At 39.4% G+C, this 24,563-nt stretch overlaps 1 protein-coding gene across 4 annotated transcripts in view; it reads right to left on the bottom strand.

Annotated features, from left to right (window-relative positions):
* Dennd5b (DENN domain containing 5B) overlaps positions 1–24,563 on the bottom strand; it is a 141,354-nt gene that overhangs the window by 61,017 nt on the left and 55,774 nt on the right. For all 4 annotated transcript variants that reach the window (XM_036180538.1, XM_036180537.1, XM_036180539.1 and 1 more), the window contains 2 exons: positions 23,734–24,400; positions 9,946–10,133 (listed from right to left, as the gene is read on the bottom strand). In XM_036180538.1, the coding sequence (XP_036036431.1) occupies positions 9,946–10,133; positions 23,734–24,400 (855 nt within the window). The remainder of the gene's footprint in view (positions 1–9,945; positions 10,134–23,733; positions 24,401–24,563) is intronic.

Genomic DNA, 24,563 nt, shown 5'->3' on the forward strand with positions numbered 1-24,563 from the left:
GTGGCAGAATGTAGATTTAAAAAGACAGGTTAGTTTATGTTATAAGAACTTGTTTGGAACAAGCCTTAAGCTAAGATTGAGCATTCATAATTAATAATAAGTATCCATGTCATTATTGGGGAGCTGGTGGTATAAAAAATACTCGTTACAAAGAATGTCATCAAATAATATTTGAGGCCTATAGCAGAGATTTCCCTGTTTTGCTGTAACCTACTTACTTAATTTTTCCACCAATGCATTTGAAAAAATGCATGAAACTGTTATCACTTTAGAACTTGGTTATTTGGGGTCATTTAAATCGGCACTCTCAGGTAAAGGTCACTTATATTTGGCTATAGAATAAACCATCTCTTATTCCCTTTAAGGTGAGAATAGTGTTTTTATGGTGACAACTTAAAGTAAAAAAATTTAAAGTTCTAAAATAGTCTATTATAAACAGAAACAAATTACACCATGTTTAAACCATTTTAAAATAGAAGATTCCAGGCTAGTCTTGAATTTGCTCTATAGATAAGATGAATATGACACTGATCTCCAGCCCTTTCAGCTTCCACCTTGTGCCCTAAGATTTCAGGCATGCACCACCATTATTATTCTTTACACTGCATTTTTTGGCAGGTATGTGTAGTGTTAGGAATTGAGACTGGGGCCTTGGGCACGCTAAGCAAGTGTTCTCCAGCCCTCTATCTTTTATGATAACCTTCTCAAGGCTCAGAATTTTATGTATGAGTAAGATGCCAAGGATCTTCCTCACTCTAAGCCCATGCCCACTACACTGAGCTGCATAAGCCAGAATATGAGGTTCAGATCTTTTATTCATTAAATTTTTTTCTAATACACAAGATAACTTGTTTTCATTATGATATTTTCATACATTTATACTTTGATCATGTTTGCCTTTCATTTTTATTGAATTATCTTCATTACTTCCTGTAGCCGGGGCTTTTCTGTGTACTGTCCGGTCCTGCAGCCACTTATAATCACTCAGAGGCTTATATCAATTATAAATGTTTGGCCGATGGCTCAGGCTTATTACTAACTAGCTCTTACAACTTAAATTAACCATCTCTATTAATCTATATTTTGCCACGTGGCTGTAGCATCACCAGTCTGCTGGCATCTTTCTCCATGGGCAGCTGGATGGCGTCTTGTCTGACTCTACCCTTCTTCTCCCTGTATCTCTACATGGATTTCCTGCCTAGCTATATTCTGCCCTGCCATAGGCCAAAGTAGTTTTATTCATCAACCAATAAAAGTAAAACATATTCAGAGCGTACAGAAGGACATCCCACATCAACTTTCCCGATCTCTATCTCCATTTCCCTTTTTGTCACCTAAATACTGCCCTTCCTTCATGTTATTAGGTAGCTAATAAGATGTTATCAGGCATGGAGATCACTGAAATAGATCTTCCTTCCATAACTAGGTCTGGATGTTACCTCCCATATTCCAATCTCAAGATCCAGAACAGCAGGAGCATGACACAGGCCAACAACAGGATATCCAAGAGGAGCCCCAGTGAGAGCTCAGTATCAGTGGCACAGTAGAAGATGCCAGAGGCCTTGAGTCAGACCAGTGGCTGTGGCAATGAACACTTGCAAGTAAAGATAAATGGACTAAAGGGTAGACTCTGACTCAATGGGCCACACTACAGCTTCCAGTACAAGATTATTCTCACTCTCTCTTTTTGTTTGGTTTTGTTTCTGTTTCGTTTTTTGTTTTAAATTTGTTTTTGTTTTTGTTTTTTTTTTGGGGGGGGGGGTTTGCAAGGGCAGAGGGTAGATCCAAGGGAACAGGGAGATGAGTGAATGCATGATGTGAAATCCACAAAGAATCAATAAAAGTTAAAATTTAAAAAAAGATTTAAGCTGGGCGGTAGTGGTGCACACCTTTAATCCCAGCACTCCAGAGGCAGAGGCAGGCGGATCTCTGTGAGTCTGAGGCCAGCCTGGTCTATAGAGCTAGTCCAGGACAGGCTCCAAAGCTAAAAAAGATTTAAAATATAGAAAAAAGAGAAAGGTGGAGGTAGCAAAACCTTCCTGAAACTCACTAAGAGAAAGTTATTCCTTCCTGATAAAGTATGGCTACTTTATATAGATTATTTATTTTTCTTTAATATTCTTTAATTTACTTGTTACATGATTTTTGGTTGGACGGTAGTGGTGCATGACTTTAATCCTAGCTCAGGAGGTAGACACAGGCCAATCTCTGTGAGTTTTGGAGGCTAGCCTGGTCTACAAAGCAAGTTCCAGGACAGCCAGAGCTGTTACATAGAGAAACCCTGTCTGGAAAAATGAAAAACAAAACAAAACCAGACAAACAAATAAATAAAATAAAAAAATTCTTTTTCTACATGATTTTTGGTCACAAGAATACTTTCTAAGTTCTATACATCTGGTTTGAGGCAAAGACATGGTATTTGAGATTGCTGAAAGATATATTCCTGTCCTTCCTTTAAGTTAATCCAAATTGGCCTGTGGATCACTGTGATGACTATTCTTGGTTGTCAACCTGACTCCATCTAGAATTAAATAAAACCCTCAAATGGTTGGGCACACCTGTGAGGGATTTTTTTGCTTAATTGAATCTTTTCAAGTGGGAAGACTCACTGCTAATCTAGATCTTTTTTTTTTAAAGATTATATATATATTATTCTGTCTGCATATATTCCTGTAGGCCAGAAGAGGGCACCAGATCTCATTACATATGGTTGTGAGCCATCATGTGGTTGCCGGGAATTGAACTCAGAACCTTTGAATGAGCTGCCAGTATTTTTCACTTCTGAGCCATCTCTCCAGTCCCCCTTATCTGGATCTTTGAGGTGGGAAGTCCACCTTTAATCAGGTGGCTGGCAGCCTGCACAAAGGACACGGGAGAAGGAAGTTTGCTCTCTTTGCCTACTTGATCTTGCTCTTGCAGGCAAGTCCATTCCTTCACTGGCATTAGAGCCTACTTCTTTGGGATTCCAGCATATACTGAAGACCAGCTGAGACATCCAGCCTTGTAGACTGAGCAACTACTGGATTCTTCGACCTTCTGCTGATAGACAGCCATTGTTAGACTATCTGGACCACAGCCTGTAAGGCATTCTACTACCCCTCCCATTAAATAATAATAATAATAATAATAATAATAATAATAATAATAATAAAAAATATCTAATTATTGTACATAATACATAATATAAAAAAAATGCCCCCCCCCCATTCTATAAGTTCTGCTCCTCTAGAGAACCCTGACTAATACAATCACCTAGATATGAAACTGCCTCCCAGGAAAGCTGTCTGTTACACTTAAAATATATTTAAGAAGATGGGAGAAATAACTATCCCTTTAATGGGATAGTACTCACATACAGCAGAAGCCCTCCCACAATGCAGTTGTTTATATATTCTCAATGCTAAGCCTTTGTTCTTTCTATGAAAGTATAATTTGTTTTCTTTCTTCTATTTTTTATTTACCTTTTCAGATACTAGCCAAAATTCTAAGTTACTGTATCTTTGAACATTCTTACTATCTTTCTGAAGCCCCTGACACCCATGCAGGTGCTAGAAGAATTCCATTGCTGAGTCTGCCTGTTTTGTAACTCAAAACACATCACTTGCTGAGTGGTGGTGGTGAATGCCTTTAGTCCCAGCACTTGGGAGGCAGAGGCAGGGGGATCTCTGTGAGTCTGAGGCCAGCCTAGTCTACAGAACAAGTTCCATGTTGTGGATGATTGATTGATAAATAAAACACCAATTGGCCAGTAGCCAGGTAGGAAGTATAGGCGGGACTAGCAGAGAGGAGAATTGAGAGAACAGGAAGGCAGAGAAGAGGAGACACCAGCCTGCCATCCAGGCAGCATCATGTAAAGACAGCAGCAGGTAAAGCCGAGGAACATGTGGTGACATATAGATTAACAGAAATAGGCTGAGTATAAGAGTAAGAGCTAGACAATGGTAGTCCTGAGCTAATGGCTGAGCAGTTTAAATAATATAAGCAACTGTATGTTTATTTTATAAGTGGGCTACAAGACTGTGGGGGCTTGGTGGGACCTGGAGAGAAAAACTCTAGCTACAGTTCCATGATAGGCCCCAAAGCTACACAGAGAAATCCTGTCTCGAAAAAAACAAAAAACAAAAAATCCACATCACTTTCTTATCTATATGGATCTTCCCAGCAACTGATAAGGTTTCCAGTGTGTCTACCATAGTTTTTCTCTCAAACTCTAAGTGGCTTTAAGTTTCTTTCTGAGTTGTCTTACTTCATCATTGAGACTAAGGATTTGCAAAAGGGATTCACAATTCCCTGGTAATAATGTATTTTTAATTTTATTTATTTACTTTGGTTTTTTGACACAGAGTTCCTCTATGTAGCCCTGGGTGTCTGACTATGTAGACCAGGCTGGCCTCAAACTCAGAGATCTGCCTGCCTCTGCCTCCCGAGTGCTGGGATTAAAGCCATGTGCCACTACCGGTAGCCCAGCCTGGCCTCGAACTACCTAGGCAATTGAAATGACTTTGAACTTCTGATCCTCCTGCCTCCACCTCCCAAGTGCTCTTATAGATGTGTGCCACCATGCCCAGTTTAATTTCACGCCTTAAATATATATGTACTCATATTATTAAACCCAGATTCTGTATGAGAGTTTGTTTTCCTCTCAGTTACCCTAAACCTTCCCATTAACCCCTTCCTCTCCTTACATAGCTACTCTTCTGCCTTCATTGTGTGTGTGTATGTGTGTGTATATACATGTGTGTGCACGTGTACATGCGCGTATGCACTGAAAAATCTAGATGCCACATAAGAAAACACACACAATATTTGTCCATCTGAGCAGGCTTACATGATCTCTAGTTCATCCATTTTCTAACAAATGATGTAACTTCCTTTTTGTGGCTGAATAAAATTCCATTGTGTATGCAAGCCATATTTTTCTTATTACTATATCTGTTGATACACAGTTATACTGATTTCCTATCTTGGCTATTATGAATAGTGCATCAATAAACATGGATATTCAGGGATCGCTGAGGTGTTCAGACTTAGATTCCTTTAGGTGTATAGCCAGGAATGTTATAGTTAGGTCATATGGTAGTTCTATTTCTAATTTTTTTAGGAATGTCCATGGTGACTTTCATATTAGCTATATAGCCAGGAATGTTATAGTTAGGTCATATGGTAGTTCTATTTCTAATTTTTTTAGGAATGTCCATGGTGACTTTCATATTAGCTATATTGATTTACATTCCTGACAACAGTATGTGATGGTTCTTTCTCTTCATTCCCACTAGTATTTATTTCCTTTCTTTTCTTTTCATTTTTTTAAGATTTATTTTTAAAGACTTACTTATTGTTTTATGTGGAGTGGTGTTTTGTCCCCATGTATGTCTGTGTGAGGGTGTTGGATCCCCTAGAACTAAAGTTACAGACAGTTGTGAGCTACCATGTGGGCACTGGGATTTGAATCTGGGTCCTCTGGAAGACCAGCCAGGGCTATTAATCAATGAGCCATTTCTCCAGCCCGCTTTCTTTCATTTCTTGAGACAATGTATCATATAGACCAGGCTGGCCTAGCTTGTTACGTGGCTAAGGCTGAGGCTTCTACTTCCCCAAATCCTAGGATGACAGCTGTGCCAGCTTCAGATAATATTCTTCCTTCTCTTCTCTTTCCTTCCCCTCTCTTTCCTCTTTGTTTTTCTCCTTCTTCCTCCTCCCTCAACAAAAATCTTACTCTTTCACACCCACCATGCTGGGAATAGAACCCAGGGACTTGTACATGTTCTAGCTCAGGCTGTATCTCCAGCACCAGAAGATATTCTTGGGTTGATAAAAACTATGACAGAAATCAGACAAGGTATTTTCTGAGTATCTGCATAAGAGCTGCACTCTCCCATCTCATCTTCCCCACGTACTCTCTAAGAGATGATGTAACATCTATCATTTTGGAATCACGAGGAATGGGAGTAGGTGGTTAATTATAAGTCTAGGTAGTTACATTAGCCACCCAACAACTAAAATCATACTTTCCTAAAATAATAATTTTGTAAGTGACATTTTTATAACTATTTTTAGAAACTTTCTTGCTAGATTTAGTCATTATTTTATTTCAGTTTTCAGGGGAAAGGGTAGGAAGTATCGCTAGTGTGCACATGTAAGTCTCTTTTAAAAAGACTGCTTTATTTTTATTTATTATTTATCTACTTTGGTTTTTTGAGACAGGTTTTCTCTGTGCAACCCTGGCTGTCCTGGAGCTTGCTCTGTAGACCAGTCTGGCCTTAAACTCAGAGATCTGTCTGCTTCTGCCTCCCAACTACCGGGAATAAAGGTGTGCACTACTACCACCTGTCTTATTTTGTCTCTTTTGAGACAAGGTCTGTTACAAGATATTTGATCAGACGGTTAATCCCGAGATTGTGTTATTTGCTGAAAAAAACAAAACAAAACAAAACTGTTTTTACACAAAGCTACACAGAGAAACTGTCTTGGAAAAAAACAACAAAACAAACAAACAAACTGTTTCTAGTTGTGGTGTGGTTCAGCCACAGCACACACCTTTAATCCAAGAGCTTTCTGCTTGAATATTTTCAACAGGATTAAATAAAGTCAACCATAGGTCAAGAAGCAGAGCAAGCAACCAGTTGACAGGAAAAAACATAGAGAGTAAGAGGGAGTCAGGAAGATGGATAGAGAGATGCACAGGAAGTAGAAGGGAGAGACCTTGAGTTGGAGGAGTTTTGTTTGAAACAGCATAGGAGAAAGCTTTTTCCGGGATATCAGTAGCGGAAGAAGGTCAGCTGGGTGCTTCCTCTGCCTCTCTGGGCTAGTAAGCTTTCACCCCAGGATCTGGCTCCTGAGTCTTTACTGGTAAAATTGAGATTTTTGGAAAAAACAACATAAAGGGTTTCTCTGTGTAGCCCTGGCTGTCCTGGAACTATCTATGTAGACCAGGCTGGCTTTGAACTCACAGAAATCCACCTGCCTCTGTCTCCCAAGTGCTGGGATTAAAAGTATGCAACACTACACCTAGCTTAAAATAGACTGTTCTTTTTAATGTCTACATCCTCCTTAAAATTATGTGAAGCTGGTTATTTCATTTCACTGCAAAATGCTTCCAGAGTGAAGAGACATGCTATTAGCTTTTTCTTCTAAAATACTGATGCTGTTCTCCATTCCCTCCACCCCCAGACAGGGTTCCTCTGTGTAGCCCTAGCTGCCCTGGAACTAACTCTGTAGACTAGGCTGGCCTCGATTCACCTCCTCTGCCTCCCAAGTGCTGGGATTAAAGGCATGCACCACCACACCTGGCCCATGATGCTCTTAATATATGGTTTCTATACAGAAATACTGCTTACTTTTACAGTTGATTCATGATATTTCATATTATCCCATTATATGAATAGATGAGTTTGTATATTTATTAAACAGATTTTAGCTCATGATTGGAAAAAAAAACAACTAGAAAAATCACAGACATCATTTTTAGGGCTTTTAGAAATGTTAATTGGCATATCTTTAGAGTCAAATGATACAAGCAGACAGAGAAAGATCTTCCAATTATATGTATACTAAGTGACATTAAAATATTTTAATTAAAATATTCATAGAAACCAGAAAGTACTTATATATTTAAATACATTTTCTTATATCATTTGATAAACAATTTACAATATATAATCAATGAGAAACTAAAACAACATTAAGTCTTTAAAAAACAAAAAATCCATTTTTTTTCCTTTGAAAATGTAAAGTCTTTAATTCTTGCCAGGCAGTGGTAGTACATGCCTTTAATCCCAGCACTCAGGAGGCAGAGGCAGGTGAATCTCTGAGTTCGAGGTCAGCCTGGTCTATAGAGTGATTTCCAGGGCAGCCAGGGCTACACAGAGAAACCTTGTCTCTAAGGGAGGGAGGGAGGAAGGGAGGGAGAGAAAGGGAGGGGAGAGAGGGAGAGGGAGAGGGAGAGGGGGAGGGGGAGGGAGGGAGGGGGAGAGAGAGAGAGAGAGAGAGAGAATTTAATTCTTTGAACCAACAAAATACATTAATTAAGGAGAAAATAAGAAAATTCAGGGAACAGAGAAGGAAGATAAATTAGGGAGGAGAGAGCAGACAACATGCCTCCACTCCCCACACCACAGACACGACAATATGCACATTTCATATGGCCTCAATCAAGCTATTTCCCCTGTGGTGGTTTGAATAGGTATGGCCCACACAGACTCACGTGTTTGAATGCTTGGCCATAGGGAGTGGCACTATTAGGAAGTGTGGCTTTGTTGGAGGAAGTGTGTCTACTGTGGTGGCAGGCTGAGAGGTCATATATGTTCAAGCTGGGCCTGTGGATCACAGAACTCTCAGCTCCTGCTTTAGCACCATGTCTGCTTGCATTCTGGGGTGTCCCACCACGGTGATAATGGACTGAACCTCTGAACTCTAAGCCACCCCAATGAATTGTTTTCTTTATAAGAGTTGCAGTGGTCACAGTGTCTCTTCACAGCAATAGAACCCTAAGACATCCCCTTGAATGACAAAGTTAATTCTGGCAAGGCAACATGGATGACAGATTATAGCACTTGCTACTCAGTATGATGGCTGTGGCTTAGTGTGTTATTTTATATTTACTTTTAAAAATGAGAATCCCTATGAGAAATAAGAACAAGTTAAGCTCAGTGAGAGGTATTTTATTAAGACGTGGCAATTAAATAGCTAATAATGTAATTAACCATTTTATATTTTAAATAGGCTATACCATTCTCATCAATATTTCATTTCAAAGCTTTCCATTCCAATTTTGAATAGCATTAACAAGAGCTAAAAATTAAATTTAAAATGCTTTGAAGAATCTTTGATGGTTTTATTCTTAAGTATTTGAAAACACAATGCAGAGAAAGCATAGTAACACTAAAGTGCTGAGGAAATAGGGTTAAAATTGTCGTCTCACAGACCATGCCAAGGTAACTTTAAAAACAGGCTAATAACTAGCCTACAGCTAAAGATAGCAAGCAGTGAAGCAGCTGCATTTTCCATTATCCTGTTTGCTGAGAGACATTACTTTTTATTCAATGGAGATAAAAAATGAAATTTAACTCAATCAATAAAAATGATTTTAAAGGAATGTTAAGTCTGGACTATATAATGCTTATGACGGCTATTCTTTTTTTTTTTTTTTTTTTTTGAGACAGGGTTTCTCTGTGTAGCTTTGGTGCCCTTCCTGGAACTCGCTCTGTAGACCAGGCTGGCCTTGAACTCACAGAGATCTGCCTGCGTCTGCCTCCCAAGTGCTGGGATTAAAGGCGTGCGCCACCACAACCTGTCATGACAGCTACTCTTGGTTGTCAACCTGACAACATCTGGACATAACTAAAATTTCCAAAATGGAGGGGCACACCTGTGAGGTATTTTTGCTTAATTTGAAGTGGGAAGATCCACTTATAATCCAGATCTTTTGAGGTGGGAAGACCCACCTCTACTCTGGGCCACACCTTCTTCTGAAAGCCTACACAAGGACATGGAAGAAGGAAGCTTCCTTCTTTGCCTGATTGCTCTCATCCCATAAGCAAGTTTATTCCTTCACTGGCATTAAAGCCTACATATTCATTCTATAAATTCTGTTACTCTAGAGTACCCTGACTAATACACTGCTTAAAAACAAAATTTACAGCATGAGGATGGAAAAAAGTTAAATGCTTTTAGAGTAACAAATTGGTAATATCCAACTATTATTGCACCACCTTCAGGAATGTATAGTTGTGAAAATTTGTTATTGTCCATCTTTGAAGTGAACTAATTAACAGTTGTGTTATATCAAGTACCAGAAGAAACAGTTTGCAGCCTAGGGCTCAGGCCCTAATCAACAATACCTGGGAGATTCAGACACAAATACTGCACAAAGACAATGTTACATAATAAAAGCCATGACCTAAGTCAACAAATAGCATGTACTTCATCATTAATGACAAGCTTTACCTCTTGTGGAAGTTCTAATTTAGACCGATCAGTTCCTTCTTTTGATTGAAGACCCATCAGATAAGGGACAGGGGCATCAAGAAAATGCAGTAGAGAGGCAGGGAGGATGGGCACATAAACATGCTGCCACTGAAATGGGAACAAGAGCGTGGTAATGCCTTCTGCCACAGTCATCAGACGCTGATAATCTGTATAGAACCAGAGAAATAAAAGGGAAGATCCGAGTGAAAACAAGTGCTGTAGTATACCTAAAATATCAGAAGAAAACTGTATTAAGACAAATACTTTTGGACTGGAGAGATGGTTCAGTTTTCTAAAGTACTCATTGTTCTTGCAGAGGACCTGAGTTCGAAGCCCAGCACCCCTATGATGGCTCACAAACAGCACTAACTCCAGTTCTAGAGGTTCTGACCCTGTCTTCTGACCTGAGGCTACCAGGCACATGGTGTACATATATGCATGCAAGCAAAATAGTCATACACATAAATAAATCTTCAAAAAATTGAAAAATATTTTTTCATGATCATGGAGAAAGTAGGTCAGTTCTAGCTCATCATAATTAGAAAGTTAAATTATTTTCCGGAGGGGTTGGAGATTTAGCTCAGTGGTAGAGCACTTGCCTAGCAAGCATAAGGCCCTGGATTCGATCCTCAGCTCCAAAAAAAAAAAAAAGAAAAAAAAATTCATGAATAACTTGCAGAAAGTATGGAAACACCATCACCACTCTTGCAATCAGTGGTAGGTGAGTAATCTGTATCCTCTCCCTCTTCTCCCCACCTGCCTCTCTCTCCAGGGTATTCCTATACAGACCAGAATTCAGAGATCAGCTTGTCTCTGTTCTGCATTTCCAGTGCTGTGATCAAAGGCATGTACCATTATGCACACACAGCCCCGAATTCTCTTAAAATGTGGAAGAGTAAAAAACTAAATAAACTGTTCTTGCTATCTAGCCTTCTGAAAAAGTACAATATTGTTGCTATGAATCACTTTCACATATGCACATACCCATGTATCTACAATTCAGAGGCTAATTTTTCTTTTCTTGTATAGATGATCATGGCTACATCTTTGATAATCTGGTTATTTTAGAACTTACTTTGTAGGTATAAAAAGAAATCAGAGCTAGATGGTGGTGGTACATGCCTTTAATCTCAGCACTCAGGAGGCAGAGGCAGGTGAATCTCTGTGAGTTCCAGGCCAGCCTGCTCTACAGAGTGAGTTCCAGGACAGCTAGGACTACACAGAGACACCCTGTTTCAAAAAACAGACAAACAAACAAAGCTGTGTTTATTAGTAACTGCAGAGAAGGAATATGTATACTCTTCAGAAACTATGGAACATCTTAGTGAAGAAAGACCATTATAGTATTTGGGATTTTGTAGGATAATTTGGGGCTTTCAGAAAATGGAGACTTGCTTTGGATCGGAAGCTGTCAGAAATGAAGGAACTCTGTGACCAGGTAGGTATCTTGTTTCCGGGTATTTGAGCAAACTGTGTAAAGATGTGTTGCTGTTTTACCTTGCCTGTCTAATGCACCTGATTGGTTTAATAAAGAGCTGGATGGCTAACAGCTAGGGAGGACAGGTTAGGCGGGACTTCCAGGCACAGAGAGGAGCTCAGGGTTAGAATCTTGCACAGCAGGAGATGCCAGCGAGATATGGATAGAGTCAGACATACAGAATGGAGAAGAGGTAAAAAGCCATATGGCAGAATATAGATTAATAAAAGCAGGTTAATTTAAGTTATAAGAGCTAGCTGTACACAAGCCTAAACTAAAGGCCAAGATTTCATAATTAATAATAAGTGTGTGTCATTATTTGGGGGCTGGCAGTCCAAAGAAAGCCCGACAAGAAAACCAAACTACAGTATCTTAATAAATTTGATCTATAGTGAGTATAAAGCTGTAATTGGGATTAGAGATGTAGGCTGGTGGTAGAACATTTGCCTGGTATGCATCAGAGAGCCCCTATTCCATCTTTCCATATCTCTCTCTCTCTCTCTCTCTCTCTCTCTCTCTCTCTCTCGTGTGTGTGTGTGTGTGTGTGTGTGTGTGTGTGTGTTATGGTTCACACAATAACACTGTTTGCTAATCTTTTGTGGTTGCTTGTCCTACAGAAAAGCATGGCTTAGATGCGAGCAGCAGATTAATCCATAGAAACAGCAAGGGCTATCAGTTCTAAGACATCAGTGTCTGATTTTATATTTCTTTCTCCATCATATGCTAGATAATGTGAAAGGCTAGCTTGGAGTTTTAAGCCAATTATGTGCTAATTATTCATTAAATAGTCTCTTAGTTACAAATTCATCCAGTAGTAATTGGTTGACCTCTTAACCATTTTTGACAATGAATACAATACTAAGCTTTGCCAGTAGGGGGCAATGGAGACACACTGCAGAGGAAAAGGATTTTTTGTTTGTTTGTTTGTTTCCTGGTCCCAGTATGCAAGTCTTGATATTGCTGCCTGGAGGACCAGCAGTATGGGTACATGAAGATATCTGGTGGCACACTGCCATGCTATATGCTGAGAATGAGCAGTCAGTGGATACTTCTTCCTATGGTCCTCAAATACACTGTATATTCAGACCTCATATGGAAGTGATATCCAACAAATCCTGTGGGTCTGTTTACCAGTCATAGACAACATGGGCCTTGGACTTTGTCTTGTTAGAGCAGTGACCAAGGATCAGCTCTGGTCCAGGCAACATACTGAAAAGTAATCTACTGGTCTTTTCCATACCTTATGAATACAACTTCTTCAAGAGGTATCCACTACAGCTTTGGGGTATGGGGTTCCCACATTTAAATGTTTGTGCTTCATTGAGTATACTTCAGAGTTTATCCCTTTATAGTTTATTTTCTAATACAGCTTAATAATAATTCATATACAGTCCTCTGCCTAAATTATTTCATGGTTTCTGACTCCTGGTTGAACTAAAGTGAAAGGCAAAGGGGTTTGAACAAACTAAATTCCTATCAACTTGGCTAGTTTACTTGTGACTGAAGAAACATACAGTCTCCTGGAAAATACACTTTCTTCAAGTAATGACAGTTTGTACTGTGGGTTATTTTCTTGCTTTATTTACAGAAAAAATACCATAAGAAGTAAAAATAAGCTACACATTTTTCTCTTTTCTCCTGGACTTTAAGAGACACTGTTCACTTTTTTCTTTACTACCATTTTCCCACTTGTAAATATTCTATGTCAATCTTTTTAGTTTTGAATTCTCTTCAAGATTGGTTGATATGTCATACACTTTTTGGAAATGAGATACTTGGCAGAAGTAGATTATTCCTTTTAACTGAATCAAGAAATAAAATGCAGTAGTGGCATGACTAGCATGCACAAGGCCTCTGTGATCAATCACTAGCATAGCAAAAAAATTTATATATATATTTATATATATATATAAAATTTTTCTTCAAGCATTTTTTTGCATGTGCACATGTATGTATGTATGTATATATATGTTTATATATGTGTATGCCAGAGGTTGATGCAATATTGCAATATGTCTTCCTTAATTGTTTTCCACTTTATGAGAGAGGGTCTCTCATTGGAACTCACCAATTTGGCCACACTGCCTGGCCACTGGCCTCCAGAGACCTGTTTTCACTACTCCTTTCCTCAGAGCTCAAGTTGCAGGTACATACCACTGCAACTGGCTTTTACATAAGTGACAGGGATTTCAACTCAGGGACTCAGGCTCACCTGGCAAGCACTTTACTGCTGAGCCATCTTCCCATTCAGCATTGTCTTAGTCAGTGTTTTATATGAAGACTTCAGAAGCCCCCTAGTGACATGCTTCCTCCAACAAGGCCACACCTCCTAATCCTTTCAAATAGTGCCACTCCCTATGCATTTAAATATATGAACCTATGGGAGCCCATCTTATTCAAACTACCACAAGCATATTTTTTTTTATTTACTCACTTATTTGTTGTTTATTTGTTTGTTTTTGAGATAGGGTTTCTCTTGTTAGCCCTGGCTGTCTGGGAATTCACTTTGTAGACCAGGCTGGCCTCAAACTCACAGAATCTACCTACCTCTGCTCTCTCTCTCTCTCTCTCTCTCTCTCTTTTTTTTTTTTTAAGCTTTTTCTCTTTTTTGCTTCTGCCTCTGCTCTCTAAGTACTGGGATTTCCTATTTCTTTTACAACATTAATTATTCATCTTGCTAAAACTATGATAATTCTATTATAATTATCCATATGCCTCTGTTCCCTAATTTATTATCTTCCTTTGTATACCTGTCTCTTTCTTTGCACACACACATACTTTTTAAAATTATGCTTTCAGCCTGGCGTGGTGGCGCACACCTTTAATTCCAGTACTTGGGAGGCGAAGACAGGGGATCTCAAGGCCAGCCTGGGCTACAAAGTAAGTTCCACGAAAGGCTCCAAAGCTACACAGAGAAACCCTGACTCAAAAAACCAATAAAATAAAATTACACTTTCATTTAGTAGAAGGTACAAGATAGGCGTGTGCCACATGTGGAGGCTAGAAAACGACTTGAGAGAGTCATTTCTTTCTGGCTACCATGTGGTCCAGGAATTCAACTTAAGTCAGACTTAATGAAAAGCAAATTTAACTGCTGAGCCATCTCTTGTATCCCTTTTTCTTCTAAAGAGATGTAGTCTTGCTGTTTCCCAGACTGGTTCTGTACTCAAGTGATCCCTCTGCCTTAACTTTTTGAGTGGCAGAGTCTACCATCATGCCCAACAAATGTTTATATTTAAAATAAAATAAAACCAAACCAAAGAGAAACTTCCAGACAAACACACACAACACACACACACACACACACACACACACACACACACACACACACACCAAACAAACCTAAAATTTTATTTTACACAATTAAAAAGAACACCTGAGACAGGCTAGTGAACATTCTAGGTGCTCAAGAAGCCTCATCAAAGAGGATGTGTGAGCTCCTCCCTTGAACTTTCTTTCTCTGTGCCTCTTCCACTTGGCCATTCCTGAGTTGTATTCTTCATAATAGGCTGATTACAAGTATATAAGTGCTTTTTATTACTTCTGTGAATTGTTCTACCAGATTATCAAACCCAAGCAGCCAGGCTTGGTGGCACAAATCTGTAACCCTAGTATTCAGGAAGCTGAGGCAGGAGGATCATGAGTTCAAGACTTGTGTGGGTTATATGGAGAAACTCCATCTCAAAAATAAACAAACAAACAAACAACAAAAAACTCCAAAACAATATAAAACAAAACCAAAAACAAAGGGTGAGAGACTACCAGGAAAACTGAATTTATAGTCAGCCAGAAAGGAATGTGGGTAGCTGAGGGACTCCATTTACAACTAGAATTAAAAGTGAGAGTCTGGTAGGCTTGAACCCTTACATCTGTAGTTTGCTGTTAACTCTGGGTAGTGTCAGAATTAACTGTTCAGCACCTAGTAAGCATCAGAATTGGAGTCTAGGAAAAAAAGGCCTTTGGTAGTGTCAGAAAACATGAGACTTGTTAGAATAGCCCAGAGTTGCGAAAACATGTGGGGAGAGATGAAAGGGTGTGACTCTCATGTCAGGTGTGGAGATGCTGAAGCAGGAGTATCATGACAAACAGATGTCATCTGGAGCTATAAAGTGAGACCTCATTTCAACCCTGAACCCAATAAAAAAGAAAATAAAATGTAGAGATCCTTTGGTTCTGGGTAGTCACATGGTCCCCATGGTATGGAATCAGATATGCTGGGATCAATCACCAAAGGTAAAATTTCCAACGGAATGCAGAAATGGATCCAATTCCTGGGAGGCAGTTTACAGATACTTAACAAAATGTAAACCAATAATAAAATAACAAAATATAAACTCCCCTGGTTATTTAAACACTAAAATGAAATTAAAGGAGAGTGTTATGTTAGAGCTTGATGCTGGAACAAGCTCAGATTTCAGTTTGTCTGAGTTTGACCACCAGGTTCAAATCCCCCTTCAAGAGGTAAAATTTTGTGGAAACAACATGGCATTTCTAAGAGTGTAGTCAACAAAAAGGTAGTTCACATAGGAGAAGAGCAAAACCATGAAGCTAAGGTGGATATAATGTGAAGTTCCTCATCTGGGGGAACATCAGTGTCCTAAAGAACCTTTATCATGGTGCCTAATTTGGGGCAGTATCTTTGTTTCTAACTCTTTCTGAGACAAGAGTTTTTGCCATGTAGCCCTGGCTAGTCTATATGCCGACTATGTGTACTAGGCAGGCCATAAACTTACAGAGACCTTCATGTCTTTGCCTCTCAGGTGTTGGAATCACAAGCATGTGTCACCAAAACTGGCCTTTTTATTTTTAAATGTTTCAGAATAGAACAACTTTGAATTGATAAAGGAGCCATATGTCACTGTGGAACAAATGCATATGATACAGATACACTCAAGGGGACAACTAGCCTGGCAGACTTAATAAAAAACAATGGAAGGTCTGTTTAGTCTGAGGAGAGAGTCTGTCTGATTTCCTGTATAAATGCTAAGAGTGATAACTCATATGGGTACTACATGCTTGTATAACAGCCCTGTGAGCACTGGCTTTAAGATAACTGGGATACTGCTCACTGATTATGCCAGTATATTAGCCAAATGCTGTTGTTTATGAAGGTTTATTTGATGTGATCTTCATATAATCTGTTATAAAACTGAACAATCGGCCGGGCGGTGGTGGCACACGCCTTTAATCCCAGTACTTGGGAGAGAGAGGCGGGCGGATCTTCGTGAGTTCGAGGCCAGCCTGGGCTACCAAGCGAGATCCAGGAAAGGCGCAAAGCTACACAGAAACCTTGTCTCGAAAAACCAAACCAAAACAAAACAAAACAAAAAAACACAACTGAACAATCTGAGCTTTAGTGAATTTGCTTATGTTACAATGTTAATAAAACATTAATTATAAGGATATAAAGATCACAGCTAGTGAAATGGCAGACAGTAAAAGTTCTTACTATGTGTTCTGGTTAGTTTTAACTGTCTACTTGACATTTATCTATCTACAAAAGCCAGAGCATGGTGAAGAATTCTCCAGATGCTGTCTTCTAGACATGGCATGGCCATTACACTCAAAAACCCACTGCCGTATTTTACCTAAACAAGATCAGTCAACATTCCAGCATAAAGTATTGACTGAACTCACAGGGTTACAGAGATGGGAGAGGGGGTCAGAGGGAAGGATAAAGGGAGGAGAAGAGAGAGAGAGAGAACAGAGAAGGAAGGGGAGAGGAAGGAGAGAGAAATATAAATATGGAAAGGGAACCTGATGGGAGTGTTGTAGAGAGAGATATGAGCTGGGAGTGGATGAGATCAAGATACATTGGACTGGGGACTAGAGAGATGGCTCAGTGGCTGCTCCTGCAGAGGACCTGGGTTTGATTCCCAGTACCCACAGAGAGGCTCACAACAGTCTCTAACTCCAGTTCTAGGGGATCTGATGCCTTCCTTTGCCTTCCCTGGGTACTAGGTATGCACATAATGCACAGATACACATGTAGGCAAAATACCTGTCCACACAGAAGTAATAAAAGTAATTTTTAATGAAGATACATGAAACTAGAGAGAGAACTCAGAGGTTAAGAGCACTGGCTGCGGGCTGGAGAGATGGTTCAGCAGTTAAGAGCACTGGCTGTTCTTCCAGAGGTCCTGAGTTCAATTCCCAGCAAACATATGGTGGCTCACAACCATCCGTAATGAGATCTGGTGCCCTCTTCTGGCTTGCAGGCATACATGCAGACAGAACATTGTATACACAATAAATAAATAAGTAAAAAAAAAAAAAAAAAAAAAAAAGCACTGGCTGCTCTTCCAGAGGACCCGAGTTCAATTCCAGCACCCATGTGGCAGTTCACAACTGTCTGTAACTCCAGTTCCAGGGATCCAATGCCCTGTTCTGGCCTCCATGGGCCTGGAGGTACACAGGCATATATGCAGGCAAAACACTCATACACATAAACTAAATAAATCCTAAAAAAATAAAAAAATCAAGATATATTGTCTATATGTATGAAATTGTAAGGGAATACATAAAACATAAATTAATTAAAATGTCAAAGAAAAGATGTTGATAAGATTTAAACATGGACTTTGTTTTGTTTTTGGTTTCTTGAGACAGGGTTTCTCTGCTTAGCTCTGGTTGTCCTGGAACTTTCTCTGTAGACCAGGCTTGGCCTCAAACTCACAAAGATCTGCCTGATTCTGCCTCTTGAGTGCTGGGACTAAGGATGCACACCACCACCACTCAGCTTTTAAACAATAGTCTTAACAGCACTCTGGAAGGCAGATTAACTAAAGTTTTTTCAGTTAGTATACCTTATATAAGTTAATATAATTTTAGTTAAGATAATTTAGTTAATAATAAAAACATTTGTTAAGTTTTCACTATTAAGGAGCCCAATCAAGTTTTGTTTAGTTTTTCTTTTCCTTCCTTCCTTTCTTCCTTCCTTCTTTCCTTCCCTCCTTCCTTCCTTCCCCTTTCCTTTCCCTTTCTTTCTTTTTCTTTCTCTCTTTCTCTTTCTTTCTCTCTCTCTCTCTCTCTCTCTCTCTCTCTCTCTCTCTCCCTTTCTCTCCCTCTCCCTCCCTCCCTCCCTTCCTTCCTTCCTTCCTTCCTTCCTTCCTTCCTTTTGTCTCAGTTTGGAGGAATTTTAAAGTGCTAGAAGCCAGTTTTCAACAAGAAACACGAACTTAGGGCTTGAGAGACAGCTCTGTGGTTAGGAGCACTGGCTACCCTTCTAGAGGAACTGGGCTTGATTCCTAGCATCCACATGAGGCAGCTTACACTGCCTATAACTTCAGTTCCAAAGGATCTGACACCCTCTTCTGGCCTCTTGGGCACTGTACACATGTGGTGCATATATACACACAGAAAACATACATAAACATAAACTAAAAATAATATTAATAATTAAATAAAAACATAAATTACAGCCTCTTTGGGCCATAATCAATATTCAGGAAAGACAAAAGGACTAGTGTCCCTTGACACAAGCCCTTATAAGAGGCTAATAATACAAAGGATCATAGAAATGGTCAGGGTAGAAAAAAGAGGCTTCTGGAACAGCTTTACAAAGGTGTCTCATATAGTATGGTACTAAAATCTGTTGTCACAGGCTATAATTAATATGACAAGATATTAAAATGTTAGGGTTACATTGGGTAATGGTGGTAAACACCTTTAATCCCAGCACTCAGAAGGCAGAAGCAGGTGGATCTTTGAGTTCAAGGCCAGCTTGATCTACATAGCAAGTTTCAGGGCAGGCAGGGCTATACAGAGAAACCCTGTCTTGAAAAACTAAACAAACAAAAAGTTAGGGTTGATGGACTTAAGGTAGAAGTTTAAAGTGAATTAGAATATTTAAACAGGGTTTAGATGTATGCTTTATGGGTACACTTTCTCTATGTAGTATGTACTATTGTGGGACGGAAATTATATAAATTCACTTTTCAAGCCATACTAATTAGACATGCTAAATGGGAATGAATAAGACTTCTTGAGCAAACAATGTAAACCAGAAGCTGCAGTGCTGATACACGCAAATTCTCTACGAAACAACTATGGAGACTATACTAAATATCTATACTTCCAGTAACTACTGTAGGGGCAATGGAGTACAGAATTTCCATTAGAGGGGCAACCATGTGCTGTGGACATCGCTTTGTGTAAATAAAGTTCTGATTGGCCAGTGGCCAGGCAAGAAGTATAGGCGGGACAAGAGAGAAGAGAATTCTGGGAAGTAGAAGACTAGAAGGAGACACCACCAGCTGCTGCCATGGAAAGCAACATGTAAAGACACTGGTAAGCCACAAGCCATGTGGCAAAGTATAGACTAACAGAAATGGGTTAATTTAAGATAGAAGAAGCAGATAACAAAAAGCCTGCCACTGCCATACAGTTTCTAAACAATGTAAGTTTCTGTGTGCTTTCTTGGTTGGGTCTGAGTGACTGTGGGACTGGCGGGTAAGAGAGATTTGTCCTGACTGTGGGCCAGGCAGGAAAACTCTAACTACAAATGGTGCCCAACGTTTTCGCAAGAATTTCCACCTTTAATCCCAGCACTTAGGAGGCAGAGGCAAGCAGATTTCTGAGTTCAAGGCCAGCCTGGTCTACAGAGTGAGTTCCAATACAGCCAGGGCTGTCACACAGAGAAACAATTTCAATGACACTAAGGTTATGTTTAATATAAAGTAAGTCTAGTCTAATAGTAGGTGGAAATGTGCTCACTGATAGAACACTTGCCTAGCATGTTCAAGGCAACTCCCGCCACCCATCTCAAATCTAGTAATACTAAAATATTAGTCCAAGCTGGTTAAATTGTACTGCTTTTTGGATCAAGGTCTTGGAAACATAGTTTCTTTCTACCAAAATATTAGGTTTGTTTTTATGACTGATAAACTATAACCAATAAACAAGGTCTAGTTTAGCATGGCTAGCAATATGTAAATTAAAAGACTTCCAACAGTTTCCAGAAAACAAGCAGCTTCTACCTCCCAACAACTAGTAAAGGAGGAGACTGCTGAGGACTGCTGGGGAGCCTTGCAGGGGCACTTAGGAACAGGCTGGTGTGGGCAGCAGTAACTGCTTGTTTTCTTTGTGAAGAGCCAAAGGAGGTAAGTAAGCAAGACCCAGAAGTGTTCTGGAGGCTTTCATTATTGGTACCAAAAGTCAGACACTGGTGTTTAAATTCTCCATCTTTTATATTTCCACTGTTCTTTTGAAAAGAGGACCATACTCCTACCTTACAATGTCTGGCTTCATACAACCTTCAGATAGTCTTCTGCTATCAGGTACTAGGAAAGAGCCTTGACTTCCTAGGTGCATTTCTCTTCTTAAAAATTTACAGCCAATTATCATTGAAAAAAGACTGTGATAGAATGACTCTCTAGATAATAGACGTAATCTGTCTAAATAAATTGTAAACTAAAATTTCAAATCAGTTTAATGAACACATTGAAATCCATCTACTTAGATTCACTTTGGATTTTCACAAGTAATTGTTTGGTTCTTGAAGAACCTTTAAATTTTAAATATCCTTAAAACCCCCTTACACAGTATCACAAAGGGTAAAAACGGGCACCAGAGTGCAAATAACATAATGACTCTTTTAAAATTGTGTTCACTTAAAGGTCTTTCTCTAAAGGGAGAGACATTATCAATGTTAAAAACCACCAAAATTGCATTTACACAAAGCTTTCATTTCATACTCTTCAAACATTTAGTATGATATATTTATCATATAGCTGGAGAATGAGTAAGTAATTTAAAAATTAAGTACTGAGATGGGTAGATCCAGAATGGCTATCAATATAGTTTAGCTATCTGGAGAGATGGATATAAGCCTGATTTTTGGAACTACTTCATTACTTGCCTGTGCTATGATTACTTAGCTTCCCTGTGTCTCATTTCCCCCTGGATAAAAGGAACACCAAACATAGTCTAAAAATTCTAGCTACGTCTTCTCATTTAACTCTCACAATTAATCAGGGGTGGGTGGCAAAAACATCCCAGAGAGATGAGGGGACCAACACTTCTGAAAATTAATTAAGTCAGTCACCCATAGCACTTATAGTTAATAAGGGACAGAGACGAGATTTGAAACTAAGGCATTTATGATTTCCAAAATCAATACTGGTTAAATGTTTTTAAAAAGATTATTTTCTTTTATGAGTATGAGTGGTTTGCTTCAATGTATGTCTGTGCTCCATGTGTGCCTGGTGCCCTTGGAGATCAAAAGAAGGTCTTAGATCACCTGGAACTGGAGTTATGGGCAGTTGTGAGCTGCAATGTGAGTGCTAGGAATCAAACCTAGGTCATTGGCAAGACCAGCAAGAATACTTGGCTCTTAACCCCTGAGCCATTTCTCTACTCTGTTTAAACATTTCTAATCCTAAAATCTGAAATCTGGAATGGTCTAAAATCTGACACTGGGAGCTGATATCATGCTGCAACTCTCCAATTCTACCATCTCTCCAGGGAAAAGAGTAAGAAAGCTTCATGCAGGTAATAAACAGATAATGATGAGCACTAAGAAAATGAGAGCAAAAGGAACATAAAGAACTTAGATAAGCCATTAGAGAACTCCCTGATAACAAAAAAGCAACACTGAACACATTATCAAAAGCTATTGTGTAGGATAAACTGAGAAGCCTCATGAAAGGCTGTCAACACACAAATAGTGTCAATGCACACACAAGATGGGGAAGCATAAATATAGCCTGCTTGGCTCAGTTTCACTTATAATTTAAAATAGAAAATTAAAAAAGGAAAGTGAAAAAATAAACACAACAGTAGCAGTAGGGAGACTGTTCTACAACGCTGCCAGCCTAAATACAAACTAGCAAAATGCTAATCCAAATAGCTGTGCCATATTTTCCAAAGTTTCAACAGTGCACACAGCTAGTTTACAATTTCCTACAATTCAGTATCTTTTATGACACAACATTGTGGTGATATTGTGTTCCCCAAAATATTGTGCACCCTAATAAACTTATCTGGGGTCAGAGAACAGAACAGCCACTAGATACACATAGAGGCCAGAAAATGGTGGCACACACGCCTTTAATCCTATCACTTGGGAGGCAGAGATCCATCTATATCTCTGTGAGTTTAAAGCCACACTGGAAACAACTAGGTGTGGTAACAAGAGCCTTTAATCCCAGGAAGTGATGGCAGGAAGCAGAATGGTATTTAAGGCATGAGGACGAGGAACTAGCCTGGTTAAGCTTTCAGGCTTTTGAGCAGCAGTTCAACTGAGATCTATTTGGATGAGGACACAGAAGCTTCTAGTCTGAGGAAACAAAATCAGCTGAGGAATTGGCAAGGTGAGGTGGCTATGGCTTGTTCTGCTTCTCTGATCTTCCAGCATTCACCCCAATACCTGGCTTCAGGTTTGTTGTAGTGGATAGCCATCCCAGCATTGGCCTGGAAGTTCCAACCCCCATTGAAGCCTTGGGATCCCACCTCGGTCCCGGCGGGGCCCTTCACCTTCATTGCGCCACGGCGGCTTTCGTGCAAGCCCGACTCGAGCACGTGTTAGACTCCTTTATTAATAAGACCTTCTAACAATTCGTGCTACACAACATCTCTATTTCTTCTGTAAATTCATATTCAGATGGAAACAGGTATCCTAGTCTAGGCTCAGTATCAGTCATCAAAAATGTACTAGTGAAACAAAACTCAACTTGTTAGTATCTTAACTAAATCTGTTTTGGGAGAACTTTGAATAAAAGATACAATAAAGATAATACCTTCTGGGGCTTGAAGGTTAAAAATACAACTACATACAATGGTAGCAGTCTGTTGCTAGGTCTGGAGCAGTCATATCTGTTTCCCACCCGCACATCTTTTCTTTCTCATTCATGAAATGCTCCTACAGGCAGATGTCCAAAGTTGTCTGCCTCAGGAAGTTGCAGGGTAAACATTATATCTATTACTTCAAATGCATCCTGAATTTTCATGTAAAACTTTGCCAATTTGAAAAGAAAGAAAGTCCATTAGTCATATAGTAACATTGGTTTCAATGCATCTAATGATTATATGTTGTGGATAAAGAGTTGTTTTCATTAAGAAGATAAATATACCTTAACTGGTCAACACAACACTTTCAGTTCCTTCCTGTTTACCTCTGCAGCTACTGTCACTTCAAATAGAAACAACCTGTAGTCTTTTACCTCATTCAAGCCTACTCTTTTTATGCAAAACAAAAGAGACTTCAGATCATTAATTGATCATACAATGAAATAAAGTGGTTCAGGGCATAAGTACTTGCTTTTAGAAAACGAAGTGCAAAGGATACCTACCTTGTGAGTACAGAAGGATCTGCATCTCTAAAAGAACACAGGTAAACACTTGAACTAGGTTCTCCAATCCCAGGAGCTCAAAGGCCTCTCGAAGAGGGTAGTCAGAGAGAGGGAGTTCATTGGGCCCAGGCCTCTGGCAGATGACAGGTTCATAAACACCATAAAATTTCAGTGACCTCCCAGGAGGTGGAAGGGGTACCTCATAGAGAATATTATGGATGTAGCTCTCAAGCGGCAACGGTGGTGGCTGCTGCGAAGTAACTGCCTTGTAAAGCTGGAGGAGGAATTTCTTGCAGGCTTGCATGAAAGGCAGAGGTGTGATCAAGCATATACTTTTTGAAACATACAAGGTGTCTCTGTTGATGTCGTAAGAGTTGTATCGCTGGAGTTTCAAAAGAGAAGTTGCATCTCCCTCATCAATACTACTTGCCAATGAGTCCATACTGCAAGAGGATGAAGCATACACACTGCTGCATTGCTCTGCATTATGCATCTGGTACAGTGTCTGCATTGCTGTACAGATTTGCTTACTTGTAACCTCTTCATAAAAAGTAAGAACAAAACCATAGGTGCGAGAACCATCTTCCCGGGTAATTATAAACGAGTGGAATTGAGGGTCTTTATTGTCAGCTTGTGTTCTGAAAGACAGCCCTTTAGGCATGCACAGCTGTGGAGAAATGGGGAAAAGCATCAGAATGCAGTATATGCATAACTTCAAACCAGAAAAAAAGGGGGAGGGGAAATGATTTTAACAGGATCCAAAGGATAAGTCTTATCCAGATTTAACTTTAGCAATAGCTTTAAATAGAAACATAGTGTAAATTCTTCAC

Source organism: Onychomys torridus, chromosome 3 (genome assembly GCF_903995425.1).
Source record: "Onychomys torridus chromosome 3, mOncTor1.1, whole genome shotgun sequence".
NCBI classification, from domain to species: Eukaryota; Metazoa; Chordata; class Mammalia; order Rodentia; family Cricetidae; genus Onychomys; species Onychomys torridus.